At 51.9% G+C, this 15497-nt stretch overlaps 5 protein-coding genes across 5 annotated transcripts; 2 read left to right on the top strand and 3 right to left on the bottom strand.

The window, feature by feature from the left end:
• Positions 1–433: 433 nt before the first annotated feature.
• CMQ_4677 (uncharacterized protein) lies at positions 434–715 on the top strand (the record flags this gene model as incomplete). The annotated part of the gene is made up of 1 exon (XM_014312833.1): positions 434–715. One exon carries the CDS (start codon positions 434–436, stop codon positions 713–715), a length of 282 nt encoding a protein of 93 aa, XP_014168308.1.
• Positions 716–3430: 2715 nt separating this feature from the next.
• On the bottom strand, positions 3431–3838 carry CMQ_4639 (uncharacterized protein; the record flags this gene model as incomplete). Its single annotated transcript, XM_014312795.1, has 1 exon — positions 3431–3838. One exon carries the CDS (start codon positions 3836–3838, stop codon positions 3431–3433), a length of 408 nt encoding a protein of 135 aa, XP_014168270.1.
• Positions 3839–6451: 2613 nt separating this feature from the next.
• On the bottom strand, positions 6452–7657 carry CMQ_4573 (pectate lyase a; the record flags this gene model as incomplete). Its single annotated transcript, XM_014312729.1, has 2 exons — positions 6452–7056; positions 7114–7657. The coding sequence occupies 2 exons, from the start codon at positions 7655–7657 to the stop codon at positions 6452–6454; spliced, it is 1149 nt and encodes a 382-aa protein (XP_014168204.1).
• A 1186-nt stretch (positions 7658–8843) lies between these two features.
• CMQ_4849 (uncharacterized protein) lies at positions 8844–10166 on the bottom strand (the record flags this gene model as incomplete). The annotated part of the gene is made up of 2 exons (XM_014313005.1): positions 8844–9796; positions 9860–10166. 2 exons carry the CDS (start codon positions 10164–10166, stop codon positions 8844–8846), a joined length of 1260 nt encoding a protein of 419 aa, XP_014168480.1.
• A 1716-nt stretch (positions 10167–11882) lies between these two features.
• Positions 11883–14896, top strand: CMQ_4773 (ATP-dependent DNA helicase pif1; the record flags this gene model as incomplete). The annotated part of the gene is made up of 2 exons (XM_014312929.1): positions 11883–12171; positions 12264–14896. 2 exons carry the CDS (start codon positions 11883–11885, stop codon positions 14894–14896), a joined length of 2922 nt encoding a protein of 973 aa, XP_014168404.1.
• Positions 14897–15497: the final 601 nt, after the last annotated feature.

Genomic DNA, 15497 nt, shown 5'->3' with positions numbered 1-15497 from the left:
CCGTACTGCACAGTTGTGATTTACGGAGTATACGGAGTACGGAGTAAAGTATGAGCATGCCACACACATAGGCACTTGGCTCTCTTCCTCTTCCTCTTCCTCTTTTTTTCTTCCTTCCTTCTTCCTTCTTCTTTCTTTATTATTTCTTTTCTTTTTATGCCGTCTCTCGTCTCTGTCCTTAAATCACATTGTTTCACCCTTGCAGCCTCTTTTATGTATATATATCCGGAGTACTCCGTACGAGTACTGCATATTATATGCACTGTGTCTCTGCTTGTGGGGTGTAAGTCAAGCCAGCCGAAGATAGCCAATAGCAACGTGCTATTCAGTCACATTAGTTGGATCCTTGGGGGCTACGGCAACGAAATAATATTTTCAAAACACAATCGTCGTTTATGTATTTTTCAAACATGCCATCTACCTCACGCTCACCATGTATGCCAACATTGTTCTCTTCACTGGCCTAGTTGGTTGTGCAGCTGCCACCTCTTCGTCCCTGCCATACTCTGAAGAAACGCAAAGCTCCGCCGCCTTTGCGTCACCTACCAGCGAGGCTTGCGCCATCGCGCTGGCAGAACTAATCTCCAAGATGGAGAGCTATATTTCCAGCTACGACACCAAGGTCACCAACACCGCCGCCTGCTGGTTGACCATCCCGTCGACTTTTGATTCTATCTACTCTTCCTACATAGAGTTCTCGTATAGCACGCTTTAAAGGAGTTGAACGGACCAAGGGGGCACGATTGTGCCGTGTGATGGAAGAATACATGTACTGTGTGGCGCAGGGCGCCTTTAGTATGATCGTAAATGTAGTTTAGGCTCATTTCGACAGCTGACGTGGCGTTGGGCGGGACAAATAAGAAGAGGTTGCAGCCAAGGATAACTGTGCCGCCACCACTAGAGGTTAGACGATACGCACACCGGCCCAACACCACAAACTCGCCCAGTCTGCCGACCGTCTCGCTAGTCTCGCTGGAGGCAGCTCTAGAATCTTATCTCTTTCAACGACCGGAGTATGTAAAGGTCGACAAACAAGAAGAGGTGAAAGAACATATCAGTATGTATTATTCTGCCCGTCCGGAGAAAACTGATTTGAGTTTATTTTACCTTCTTAGGTTACTATGCTATTTAGACGCGTATAAATTCTTACTACATAGGTAGGCCGCGGTGTGCTACATAGTACACATATATTTCTGTTACTCTGAACCACCCCCTTTGTATGCGAGCCCACGTTAGCCAGTTCGACAATTTACGGGGCAGCTCTCAGAGGTGTTTTGCTAGGTTGAAATCCACAACTCCCGTGTAAAGTATGAGCATTGGTTACTTGCTCTTAATACCGATGGGGACCTCCGGCAAACATCAATTCGTTCGCAGAGTGGGACGGGAAACTAACTATTCTTGAAATTGTAATAAGACCGTTAGCTGTGAGCTCAACACGCAGATATGCAAACATATAAAGCTTGCGAACGTTGCCTGATCAACTCCACCCCCCCTTGGGGCCACCAGCCGTAACTTATACAGAGATATGTCATATGACACGCGCTTGACATAAATGGCTCTCTTTCATCAAAGTACAGGTTTAATGTTGGAAAAATCCTCAACTATAGTAGAGCGCGTCGGTCACTTCAACATACTCCTGTGAACCGGCAGAATTGGGCGATCCAGATGTTACAGGCTTCGGGACAAGTAGAGTTCGACAGTTGCGAATCAAGACCCTCTTGTCAAGCAGTCTATATTAATCGGCTGTAGGTGCTCATCTCCTTCATCTCCTCTGTCGTGATCGTGATGCTCTCGATTAACTGGGCCTACTTCACGAACGCACTGCCAAGAAACTGCTATAACGCGTTCGATTACCGCTTGTTTGTCCGCCGCAAACACCGCAATGAGGAGCGAGCTCGCGGGTTTCAGGTTTTTATCCTCGCAATGAGCGACCAGCAGTTCGTGTCTGGCCTCGCCCTCGTGCTCGCCATTAACATCATCCGTAACGGTGTCCAAGATCTCGACGTGAAGCTGTCAGGATACGCGTATGCCAACGCCGTCATCCTCGCATTATTTTCCTGCATCATTCACCTAGCAACCATGACCGTCCTCCAAGACTATCTTCGACACCGCAAATTTTTAAAACATATGAGGGTCGTACTTATGCTCTGCGTTCTTGGGCTCCTCCTCCAAGGGCTTGCTGAAATCTGGACCCTAGAAGATGACGTAACACTCCGATGCGCCCTAGATGACTATTCCTTTCTTCAAGTCTTCTCAGATACGGACATGCTGCTAGAGAGGGCATGTCTCGTCCTCGGCTTTGCTACCCTACTAGGACTTCTCGCCAGCGGCTATGTGCGAAGAATTTGGAACCTGTACGACCATAATTACAGAGAGTTTTCAAGGTCCTGGCAGGTGGCCCTCCTGAAAAGGACAATCGGCTGGCCAAAAACGTCTCCGTCTCAGATCGCAGAGGTCCGACGGCAGTTGGCATCTAATTTTCAGACCCAAACTTGAACATAAATAGTCTAGCTCGGATATGTTTCCTGGTCATCCCAGCTAGTTTCAGTCGATCCTTCATGTTCGAAGTCGTCTGGTTAGTTTTCTACTTCAATTTTGGTATAGAACACGTGGTTTTCTACTTAACGAGCCATGGCAGCTCTGCCATAGCTGCGGCCGTCAGCTTTGAGCTAAGTTTTGGCCAGTTGCTTCCCCTGGTTTTCATGCTTCTCCCGTTCCTGGCCGCGGCGGAGAGCTACTCTAGTAGGAAGCTAGCCATTATAACTATTGCCATCGTTTGGGCCATCTGAGCTAACAGAAGTTAGAATTCGGAATAAAAGGAGGCCAGGAAATACAGCAAGGAGATGGTGGCTGCCCAGTACCTGGTTCGTTGGTAGGATTCGCTGCTGGGAGTAGTAATGCAGTACTAGTGGCACGTAAAGAGACGAAGCCGAAATGCGGTTACAACGAGCTGTGCGATAAGCAGGACGCAGAGACGGTAAGCTCTTGATCCTCTTTGTGGGAATATTTGACTGATAATGTATACCTAACTTGGTAGAGCGGAGACGATGCCGACTTTCTTGCAGCCTTTATGGCCCATGGCTTGGTGGTGAAGGTCCGTTCCTGCATCTTTGTTGTCTATAACATGATGCTTTGTATATTTAAATCACAAGCCGTTGGTGAGAATTACGTTACGAATATTGGTTTGGGTAATTCGGATATTATGATTGTCGTCGCTTTTATTGTCTCTGGAATCTCCGTCGTCATGTCAGTGGTCGCAACCTTCATCCGACTCTTCACACTGCGGGCAGAGGTCTACAGGGCTCAGCGTGACATGTTGTAGAAGCGCTAGCCTTCTAATACTTTGACCCTATTATCATGTTTGATTCTTAGCGCATTACCTTGAATATAGAAGTACAGCCTTGAACCTCATCAGAGGACGCGTGCCTAATCAGAGAATCTTGACAGACTGTCCTAGCTCCTTCTCAATATCCTCCATCACCAATGCGGCCGGCGTCACATATTTGATATCCATCAGATCATCCGTAATAAACATTTTGCTTTGCAACAGAGTCTCACTTGTCTTTGGGGACCCTGCACCCATGCAGATAAACCCGCCCAATCGGCCATCAATGTCCACGATAGCCGCACCCGAATCACCCCGAGTAGAAAACAACGAATCGCTGCAGGCACAATGGACGGCCCACTCTTGTGTGATAACATATTGTCCGCCCGGAAGTAAACTGCGCACCGTCGACTTGGTTTCTGACGGTGCCGCCCAGACGATTGCCGTTGTCGAACTGCGCTTGGCCAAAAAGAGACACTCGTTAAGTTTACAATCCCACGTGCTATTGAGCATTTTTGGGTGGTCGATCTCGGCCATAGGGATGACGCTACCTGACAAACTCAATAGTTGCGTCTCTAGTAAGGAATTTGTGCGTTCCGTTTCCTCAAATTCGGAAAGAATAATTTCGAGAACGTTTTTGCTCCTTTTAGTACGTAAGTCGAGCACATTTGTAGGGGACTCTCCCTCGGTAAACGTGCTCCGGTTGAGTTCGAGGAGACACCAGTCGCGTTTCCAGTCGTGAGTGGATATATTTACTCTGATAGGTGGTGAGAAGTGAACACAACCAATCCGGCGGGCGTCCATAGGCTCCAGAGCCCGCACCTGCCATAAAAGAATGTTAATCTTTGCCACGTTGTCTTCTCTACGATTTGCGTAAGTTTCTCTGCTCTCCGAGAGATTGGCAACGGCGGCGTCTATGACCTCTTTTTGGGCGATTCCTACGGCAGAGCGATTTGCTCAACCTCGACCACGATGGTAAATATTGTCTTCGCTTCGCTCACTAGGGAGGACGGCATGCCGGCAGGTCAAAGCTTAGAGTGGTGCATCTTGCCCTGCTGAGCGTTTTGGTTGGACATAGACGCCCAAAGCACCACCTCGAGTTGGATCGGAAAATGGAAAAATGGGTTGCCCAATGGCCGTTGTTAATGGCTGTACATGCATATCGATGCGCATATTGAACGTTCCCGGTGCTGGCGTGTCTATCAGCATGGGAGAATCACGTCCAGATAGAGAGACTACGCGCGACTCGCGCATCTCGACCTCGACGTCACGAAGGCCGGCATCGTCCAGCACCTTCCGACAGGCACGTAGACCGCGGGCCATGTCTTCCCACGGAATATCCCCTCCAGAGACGCCGACCCACACAACGACTGGTCTCTGCTGCCACGTCGTGGACTTCAAGCAGCCTAGATCACCCATCCGGCAGACGTCGACCGATGTCCAGGGCAGGCGGCAGATGGCCCCTAGCAGATCCGGTCGCACAGCATCCCAGGATTGCAGGATTGGATGTGGCTGATGGCACCCAGTATCTTGTGCAGTGGAGAATAGAAGCCAATATCTCCGAACTCTTCCTCAAATCTGCGCATTTGTTCAACATGGGTCTCCCAGATATTGGCACCAGCCAATGTTTGCCCGAGTAGTCGGGGTCTAGACGGGAGGCTGTAGTAATAATCTTTGGCTTCTTCGCTGCTCGGCGGCAGCAGATGGGGTAGGATATCCGGAATGCTTGACATGTTGCATATGTTGCAGAGGCTGGATTCGTTGATGAGATAGTAAAAGCGTGTGATGGCTCGGTGGTGTGGGTTTCTAAAAAAGAAGGGCGAAGTTTTGGATTTGGGAATCGTGCCTAAATAATAGTCTACTTTCAAACTAAGGTACTGTGTTACAATAGGAAGCAGCGATCACGGCAATTGACTCATTCGGGACGATCGTTATTCTTATCATTGCTCATTGCTGACTTTATTACTGAGCCTCGGTTTTCGCCACGCTATTGCGCCCGTGGTCGTCAATCCAAGTTTCGTTTCTGTTTCTGACCATAAGCACATAGGAAACTCCAGTGTCTTCTATCCAGCTTCTATCTTCCATGCCAAAGGCGTTCTTGTGGTACCGCTCGTCGCCGCAAAAATGAGGCTGATCAGCAGCCACACTGTTGTTGCAGCTGTTGGTTCTAAGACCACTAGAGCTCTGATTTTGTAAGTGGGCGCCTGGTCGTGAATTGTCACAGCGTCCTTATGCGGTAGTACATGGTCACTTTCTGGGCATAGCTATTGTGTCGGCTTGCGTCTGACCAAATGCTGAATCTGGTGCTCCTTCCTGACTCCCATTTTTTTCTATCCCCACATTCTTCTCCTAAACTGAAGTTTGATAGTTCTAACGAAAACCTCTCCATTGTCTTCCTTGTATCTCAAAGCCACCCTGGACGTACCTCTTGTCGAGGATAGATTTTTGAGGAGAAAAGACACAGAAGCCTCTATGTATATACAGGTTCCGAGCATCACTCTTCGCAGTCAATAGTTTGAGTACGACAAAGAAGCAAGAAGAAAGAAACATGGAGGCAGTGTAAAAGTATATTTTTGTGTTGAAACCGCTGCAACCCTTCGTGACTGTCTACAGCTAGACACCCTAGCAGGAATTCTGATATGTTTCAGCGTTAAATTTGGTACTTCTTCCTTTCTAAGCGCCCTGTTTAGAAAGATCTGTCTTCTTCAATTTCGGCATCGAGCAAGTTATATCATCTTCTGTATATAATTGGCACGATTATGCTCGTGCCTCTGGAAGCCTTCACACCTGGAAGGACGCTTTGTAGGTCCGTTATTGTGTCCTTATTTTATCTTTTCTTTGTAGCTTCCATCAAAATAATGTTTTCTCTACCAAAGAGAGGGGTAGCCAGGTTTTAGGGGCCCGCCGCTTCCAAGACTTTACGACTCGATGTTGTAGCGGTAACTTTAATTTGATTGGCTGAAGGAACACCGTTATGTATATACCGCGACCTCCAGACACGAAAGCCTAGCCATCTCTATAAGGGTTGGCCTACAAAAAGCCCAAATTCTATGTACAGTGTCTCCAAGTATCAACAGAGAATAATAAATGGCTTGCAACATCAAGTCGAAGCGTCCCATTTCTCGCTTAAAGCTTGCCAATACCGGCATTGGCAGTCACGCTGCTCACCACAGTACTGGCAGCGCTAGCGCTGGCAATGTTCTTGCCCGAGAATTCGGAGAAGAAGGTCGTATCTGTACCAGAGTAGGTAGTGGTGCTGCCGTAAGAATTAAGCTGGCAAGTATGGCCCAAGTTGGTTGAGCAAGCCGCATTCGAGTTGGTGTCCGGGCTGGTGAAAATCTTGCCTTCAATGGTCGAGGAAGTATCGACCACGTTGGCAACGTTCTGGAACACACTGCCCTCAACAACGATCTGGGCACCGCTGTCAACCTCAAAGGCATGCTTCGAGTTGGCGTACCAGTAGTTGTTGACGGCATGCAGCAGGGTGTTGCCGGCGACCTTGGGCGAGCGGCCCGAAGTGTGGTGGATGTAGTTGCCCTTAAAGGTGACAAGATCGCTGGAGCCGGTAAAGTACAGAGCCCAGTAGTGGTGGCCATCGCAAGAGGCCGACCACGAGGAGCTTCCGTCGATCTCGTTGTTCGAGATGGTGACACGCCCCGAAGCGGTGTTGCCGAGGACGATATGCTGCCGTCCAATGAGAGAGGTCTTGACGTGGTCGATCCAAACCATGTCTTGACACCGTGTTAGCAAGAGACTGCACAATCCCGGGCCGCCGTAGCTTTACTTACCAGTGCCAGCCAGCGTAATGGCATCACCACCCCATACATACTGCGGGTTCAGGCCGGTGATATGGATGTTCTGGATGATGATATTGCTAACTCCATTGGCCAGTCTCAGGCCCTTGCCCTTGATAGCACCCGCGCTACCCTGGCCAACGATGGACTTGTTGGACTTCACAGTGATGCCAATAATGGCTGCATTGTCATAGGTAACGGACACCTTGGGTGCACTCGACTCGTAGTTGTCGCACCAGCTGTTCTGGTTGATGGCTACTTGGCAAGCAGAAGCAGTGCCCCAAGGAGCACACCCGGTGGCAGTGGTCGTGCCCTCAGTGCCAGTGAAATCAAACGTCTTGGTGAGGATGATGACACGCGCAGAGCTGTCGCCAAGGTACGACACCAGCTCAGCGTTGGTCGTCGGGTAGACAGGGGTAGCCGTTCCACCGCCCGTGACACCTTTGGCGAAGCCTTCGGCCGCACCGGTGACGCCAGCAGCGGAAGCCAATTTGGCGAAGACGGCAACAGCCGTACTAAGGAACGTCGTCGACTTCATGGTGAACCTTTTCAAAGACAGGCAGATGCGGGAAAGAGAGGTGAGGAGCAAGAGAAAAAGCCGTTGAAACAGCCGTGGTATCGCGGCATTATATGCTTATTCGTAGTCCGTCTCGTGCGACGAGAAGCAATTCTGGTCTGGACATGGTCCAGACATAGTCGTCGTACACCTCCTCTTGGCGGTCTAGCTTTTTCATGCTAATCCTGAGATGCCCTGCAAGTTGCACTGTAGCTCCTACGCCAGTTTGTGGAGTATCCAGTCCTTCGCGTAACAAGTTTCATTGTTTAGGCATGTAGCATCGGCTTGGCTTGGGCACGGATCGACTCACGAGACTTACTCCTATTTGGATTTTGCTAGCAACGGAACTTGTTAGTCAGTCGTGCTGCTTGTGGTTGGAGGAAATCGGCGGACCCCTGTCCTTGCAAATGACTTAAAGCCGCGGATACGGAGTACGGAGAATTCCATTATAGGATGTCGCAATGCGGTACGGATGATTGATGCGGGTTTTACGTCCGAGCAGGATAATACACGTGCAGTTGTCCTGCTCGAACCTTTGGTTCTGGCGAGGCGGAAGCAATGAGAGAAGTAGATCGCACGTGACGACCGCTTTCTCGCAGCCATGAGAACCAAGATCCAGGAACGAGGTCAAAATGGAAGCGAGCCGAATAGGGGTACTCGCCGGATAGCGTCTTGGCGGCATCAGTTTTGTTCATGCGGCTCCCTAGCCGGCTTAAACCCGGAAGAAAAATATCTCACATGTCGTACTTTGTAGATATCGGATGGAAATATGTGGAGTTTTGGGACCATCTGTGTAGAGGTACCTAGACCCACCTATTCTGTAAGGGTTTTCAAGCATGTCCACGTAGCTCGGAAGTACCTTCCCGCAACACTACAGACGTGCGCACTTAGACCAATAATTTAACAAATGTATTTTGTAGTAGAAGACACAAAGTGTACGAACAGTACGGAGTAGGTAAGGTGTAAACCGTATTTTCTTTTTCATTTACCCACCGTTGCCTAATACGAGATAGAGCAATGGCAACATGTGTTCGTGCCTTGTCTGCTCCATAGCCTTCTCTGCTCCGTTTTCAAAGATGCTCCGATGCGCTGTCTCTTGGCAGTATTCTCGAACCCCAGAAGCTTTACACCGACTTGTGGCCTGCTGCCTGTTCTCCACCCCGTCCCCCTATCTTGTATGAGCCTCGGTCTCCTCGGTCTTCTGGGCCCCGGCCTCACATGCGCGCTTCAACAGCAGCTGGTCAGCGTCCAGGTCCTCGTCGCTGCGCAGGTATGCCTTGACCACGTCGCCCCAGACGGGCGTGCGCTTGTAGCGTGCAAAGGCGGGCGCGTTGCCCAAGCCGTAGCCATCGGTGGCGCGGATCATAGCTTCAGCCAGGCCGACCTGCTTGATCTCGCGGATCGGGTAGAGGTACAGATGGACGCTGAGGATGCGACCGCCAGATGTGGACAGCCCGAAGAGCGTCTGTAGCTCGCAGCGCACCCAGGTGTCGTCGAGGTCGATGTCGGCAGCGCTCAGCACGCTGACCTGGTCGTCCGAGTAGAGATGGTACTCGCCGCGCTCGCAGAGGCTCGAGTTGGTGGCCACGGCCCAGTTGACCCGGTCGACCACGCGGCCAGGCGTCAGTCGCTCAAAATACCGGTCCATCGACAGCTGCATGTGCTGCTTGTAGCCCGGCACCGGCCCGTGAGCATCCCGCAGCTTGATCCCCAGTTTGTCGACCGGGTCGAAGCCGACCGGATAGAGCCACACGAACGCCTGCAGCGAGTACCCGTCGCCGTCGCTACTCGGCAGCAGCATCAAGAAATCCTCGTCCACCACGAGCGCAATCGTCCGCAGAGCCGCCAGAATGTCCGTCGGTGGCACTGTCGGCAGTCGCTCGTCCAGGATCCGGTTGTGCAGCTCGCCCGCGTCCGCATCTAGCACAAACACTGTCGGATACCGCCTCGGCAGGTAGTGTGTCAGCAGAAACGAGTACAGCTCCCGCACCATGGCCTCAGCCGACAGCTGGCATCCCAGTGCCCCCGGGTACTGCTCTAGGATCCGCTTGCGCTCCGCGATTCTCTCCACGTACTGCTGGTCGATGCGCGTGATGGTGTTGATGGTGGTCTTGCGGAGGCCTAACAAAGTGACAGCATAAGCATGACTTCAGCGGATTGAGTCTCACTTGCGGAAGCACCCACCCATTGTCAGGTTGTACTTGTCGGCAAACTTGTAAATTCGCTCCGGCCGCTCGGCCTTCCAGTCGAGGTTGACCAGCGGCTCGATCTCGCCCATAGCGTCGAAGCCGAGCGCTGACTTCTCCCCAGGTGGCCTTGTTATGGTCGCCTCGCCTGGGACTTTGATAGCTGTGGCGCGCGTCTGCAAAGACTTCCAGATATAACCGACTAGGAGCGACAGGGCTGCGCCAAACAGCGCCGCTGCCACTGTATGGCTCGGCATGCCATCGAAGCCGGCCAAAGACGCCACCAGCTCGCTAAGCAGAGCCATGGGTGTGCTGTGTGTGCTCACAGAGGGTACCCAATGATGTTTCTACTGAAGCGTTGCCTAATCGTTCAACCCACGTCGTTCAAAGACGCAAAAACGCTCTCTTGTCCGTCTGAACCTCTTGTATCCCTATGAAGTGGTGCTGATCGCCGTGTCCGCCAAGTCCATCAGCTGATTCCCTCCAGAGTAATAGTGTTCCGGATGCAAGGTCTCGTTCCAGTGTCTTCCGTCTATTCAGAAGCGGCCCCGCTTTGATTGGGTCATGGCGCCGAAACGCCGGCCGTCACTGCGATTGTCAGCCGAACGTACTAACTTTTTTTGATAAGAAACTCCGGGCACGATTACATGGCATGAGTGGCCGAGCGGCGTTTAAATTGACGGCATGAATTGAGCAGATAGGCGAAGTGCTCGGAGTGCCGCTGGTACATGTAATCAGGGTGATATGTAAGTCATTTTGGAACTAAAATCGGAAACCTTTGCGGCAATTATTAAGATTGGGTACCAACAGTGGCTCAGCCTCCAATTCTATCTGCTTCTAAGCCTTGTGTATTGTCCACACAATCTCGCCCCTTTTCGGTAGTTTAGCAGAAACGTAATTTTGTAGGCATATCATACGCAAATTTACGGACTCAGCGTTAATATATCTGCTCAACAATCATAGTTTGAAAGCGGCAGCTCGAAAATTAAGGATCTGTTGTTATACGGGGTACTACCTTTTGAAGTATACAACTGGTTTCACAGCTTACAATGTCAGTTTCGTATTCGCTCTAGCCAATGTCTTCTGCTTTCCTATTATGGCAAAAAACATTACAGAAGCGAAACTAGAATATTGACAATCACGATTTAGAAATCTTGTCTGCCCAGCGCATAACCAATTCAAACGTCCATGCAGCTTCTCCCGTCTGCTATCTTATCTTTGTAAAACGCGGGGGGCTCTAAAATTTGAGTCCCTGTAAGATCGACGATTTGTCTTCCTTTCGGGTCGCTAGCCTATGTGGATCGCGACATCGATTGTACCCTCGAAGGAATTTTATGAGAGGTCTACCGACAGTAAGGTTCGCTGCGTAACTAATTCATCTAGCCATACAAGCTTTGCTACTTGCATTTGGGTTTGCGATCGGGTCTATCTGGGATTATATGGCCTTCAGGGTTGCCTGCTACAATACTGAAGAACTGGTTGCCGTACAGAGTACAGGCCCACCAGTTGCGCCTCTGTGCCACTGCTATACTGTAGCAGCTGTGAGACGTGATTGTGCTCGCATTCGCCAGTGTCATTGCATGAAAATGGGTTATTGTTATAGAGCCGCCGTAGGATCTACAGCCTGTGCGGCTTGGTTTGGGCTCTCGAGGTATCAGCGCCAAGAGGATCCTTATTTGTAAGCATGCGATATCTACAACGTTCTCATGGAAGATGCATCCAAGACACGGGAGTATGCCGACCTGCACAGAATTATGCGCTAAACAGGTGGGACCAGTCATCCTGCGCCACACAGTATACGGAGAACTGACATACTCGTACTCCGTAACCGTACAGGTTACTACAGTTATGCCGTTGCATAAAAGCGGACTACAAGGTGGGCCCAGTTTTTCTGCGCCACACCGTACAATACTCCGTACTTCGTACTCCGTACGTTTCCACGACCGCGCACAGGCCTCCAAACATCATATTCGACAACCTGTTTGCTCGACGCAGAATATCTTCCCATTCTTCCCGGGGCCATGCGACGCAATTCCGCCGGTACCGCAGCGCGCGGACTGGGAATCTCGCAGAAAGAAAAGCCAGAGGAGTCGTCCTGTGGTTCGCCTGTGGAAGTTGGGAAGCGGGGAGAGACTGACGCCGATGGCAGCGGTGACGATAACGGGGGCCTCGGCTGGCCGATGGAAAACTTACCCCCATTGTCTGTCGTCAGCGACGGCCTGGCTGCGGCAAAAGCTCTTTTCTCGAGCTGCAGCAAGACGTTCCAGTGCCAGAGACACAGGGCTCACAGCCAGGCCGACGCCTACGAGTGTAGGCAGATGTCTGGATATCACCAACGGGGGCAGAGACGATCTTGCTCCTATTGCCCCTGTCTGGAGCAGCCATGTGTCACTGCCGAACAGACGGTCAGAAGCCGCCATTGCAACTCCAGAGATTATTGTCATATCGGACACAGGACTCTTCTGTCCAGTGGTCGCTATGCGATTCGGGTGACGATGACTGCATTGCATTGGTTCTCGAGGAGCCTGTCGAAGTTTCGAATTCAGAAGAGACCAGAGAGACGAAGCCGTCTCTGCATGAATACAGAAGGCCAACACGTGAAGAGATCGAGCTCTTCGCCTCAATGCAGCGAGACACGCTAGACGCTTCACCTATCGAAGATGTCTCGGTAGAAGATGTCCTCTTCCCGACTACCACTGGACCGACAAAAGATGAGATCGAGAGTTTCGTCTCTTTTCTCGACGAAGATACGGAGTCAGATACCCAACACAGCGAACCCACCCTTCCAAACACCCCACGGGTCGCGTCAAATACAGCTGCAACCATTATTTTGACGGCCCCAAACACAACCATAGACATGGCTGCAACCACCACCACTTCCGGCGAACCGATTCTGACTCGCGAGCAGCAACATGTCGTCGATCTCGTTGCCGCCGGCCGCAACGTCTTCTACACAGGGCCCGCTGGCTGCGGCAAATCCACCGTTCTGTGTGCTCTAGAAAAAAGGTTGCACCACATGCACAAGACGGTGCACATTCTGGCGCCAACGGGCCGCGCCGCGCTCAACGTCCATGGCACGACCACCTGGACGTACGCCGGCTTGACACCCGACGACCACGCCCGGCCGCTGGCCAAGCTCCTGGCTGCCTGCCACCGCAAGGCCGTCTGGCAGCGACTGAGCAGGACGGACGTCCTCATCATCGACGAGATCAGCATGATCGAGAACCTCCATCTCGAGCGACTCAGTGCCATCCTGCAAGAGGCCCGCCGTTCTCCATATGTCTTTGGTGGCCTGCAGATCGTCGTCACCGGCGACTTCTGCCAGCTTCCGCCACCGCGACCGTTGCAGAACTGCATGACCTGCGGTGGCAAGATGGACGTTCAAGCGCCGCTGAACTCGCGGTCTGTCACTGGCATCGGTCGGCCGATGCGAATGCACCAGGACACCGCCAGGACCTACCGCTGTCGCCAAGACCACGCCGCCTACGTGGACGAGGAGAAGTGGGCATTCAACAGCTGTGCCTGGCGCCGCTGCCACTTTGTGCCCGTCTTGTTGCGAACAGTCCATCGCCAGAACGAGCCGGCCTTTCTGTGTCTGCTGCAGAAATGCCGTCTCGGGCTGCCGCTGACGGATGCCGAGGTACGCCTGCTGACGCACGATGGCGCCCCGATGCCACCGCGATCAACGACGACAATGAACAACGACTGGATTCCCCCAAGCGCCACTTGCACCCGTCTCTTCCCTACCAACCGGGAGGCTGAAGATGTCAACTACCGCGAGTTTTCTAAGCTTCCCGGGCCATTGCGTGTCTACTGGTGTCGTGACACGTTTGTGTGGCGAGGCCGTAAAAACGATCCGAATATGCGGGCCAAAGGCCGTCGCTATATGCCGTTTGTGCCACCGAATATCTTGTGGATGGCCGATGTGCCCCGGGAAAGCGAGGAAGGCGTCTTTGTGGCATCGCCAATTCGCGGTCCTCTCGGGTCCCTGAAAGACCATCGCTACGAGGAGGTGCTGGAGTTGAAAGTGGGCATGTTGGTGATGTTGCTGGCCAATATCAGTCTCCAGACTGGCCTCTGCAATGGTAGCCAGGGTATCGTGTGCGGGTTTTCCGACCTGGACGAGACGGGGAAGCCGGTGCAGAAGCCGCGTGCAGATGAAAATGCTGTGAAGCAAGAGGACAAAGATACTGTTCTGGCTAAAGATAGTGACCACAAGGGTGCGGAAACTTCTGTAAAGCAGGAACCCTGGAAAGACGACTCGTATAACCGATACAAAACGGGCGCCACGGACGACCAGGAGTACATGGATAAAAAGGAAGACGCCGACACTTTGGAGAGACAAGACCTGCCGCCAAAAGACGTCTTGGAAAAGAGGCGTGGTGGCAGCTTCACTCCATACGACATATTCTCTCTTCGGGACAAAGGCCACCTTGACCGCCGAGAAGACGAGCGCGTACGGCGGATGAGGGAGAACGCGATGGACTTTTGCAAGAACGAGGTCGAGCGCTACTCCAGCTGCAGCGGACAAGAATCAGCAACGGGCTTTGTCGGTGGACTACTGCAGCAACGTCGCGGCTGGCCCATCGTGCGTTTTTTTCACGACGGTTTGGAGCGTGTCATTCCTCCGCACTGCTCCCTGTCGGAGCTCGACGACGGCGGCGATCTCGACTCTGACGGTGCCCTTGATGGCGAGCCGTCCCTGAGGAGCTATCTGTCGCGCACGCAGGTGCCGCTGGCGCCAGCTTGGGCCGTCACCATCCACAAGAGCCAGGGCCTCTCGTTGGATCGCGTGGTCGTCGATCTCAGCCGCGTCTTTGCCGACGGGCAGGTGTACGTAGCCCTGTCGCGGGCCCGAACGCTAGCAAGTCTGCGCGTCCAGGGAAACACAGACAGCCTGCGCGAGGGAAGTTGCGGCGATGCGGCAGTGCGGACCTTTTTGGAGGCCATGTTCGGCGCTGATGCCCTAGGAGTAGAAGTGAAGGGAGGTGAAGCGGGAAGACACGCATTGTCGCGATCATATACGGAGAACTAATACAGCTTATGTAATCACAATCAATAAGATAAAAAAAAAACAAGGGACGAAAAGGGGGACATCCAAGTCTGCGATATGTCTGTTGATGGAAGTTCTGCGATCTTATCACTGTTTTTGTCGTGAATTTGTGCTGTAATGTTTTCAGTAGAATCTGGACGCTAGCCCATCCTGGAAGGACCCCTTGAGACAATTTTTCTAATCCCAAAGCCCATGCTTTGCCGTCTCTCTCACCCATTTCCATCTCTCTTTCTGTATAAATTACTCTAACAGGGTCCTTTTCCATGAGCTGCAGTCAAGTGTGAAGGCGGGCAGGCTCTAGTGCCTCTCTCGTTGCCTCAAAGCCTTGGTTTCCTTTCACCTTAGGATCGTTCGATGACACAGACGCCGTCCTAACACGCAACGAGGCAATCATCTGGCTTGCAACTCACAGATATCTCCTAGCAATTCGCGACAAGATTAATACTAGAAGCACCTACCAGCGTGGCAACGCCGTGATCTTAGACATCGGTATACATAGCTTTTTATGACCTACGGACTTGCCCTTCCACTATAAGGCTTTGTACGTCTTCTGAAATCTACGTTTTATAGGAGATGACTATCG

This window comes from Grosmannia clavigera, assembly GCF_000143105.1.
Source record: "Grosmannia clavigera kw1407 unplaced genomic scaffold GCSC_97, whole genome shotgun sequence".
Lineage (NCBI taxonomy): Eukaryota > Fungi > Ascomycota > Sordariomycetes > Ophiostomatales > Ophiostomataceae > Leptographium > Leptographium clavigerum.
Note: the sequence above shows the minus strand (reverse complement) of the source record. Positions and strands in the feature narration are given on the sequence as shown.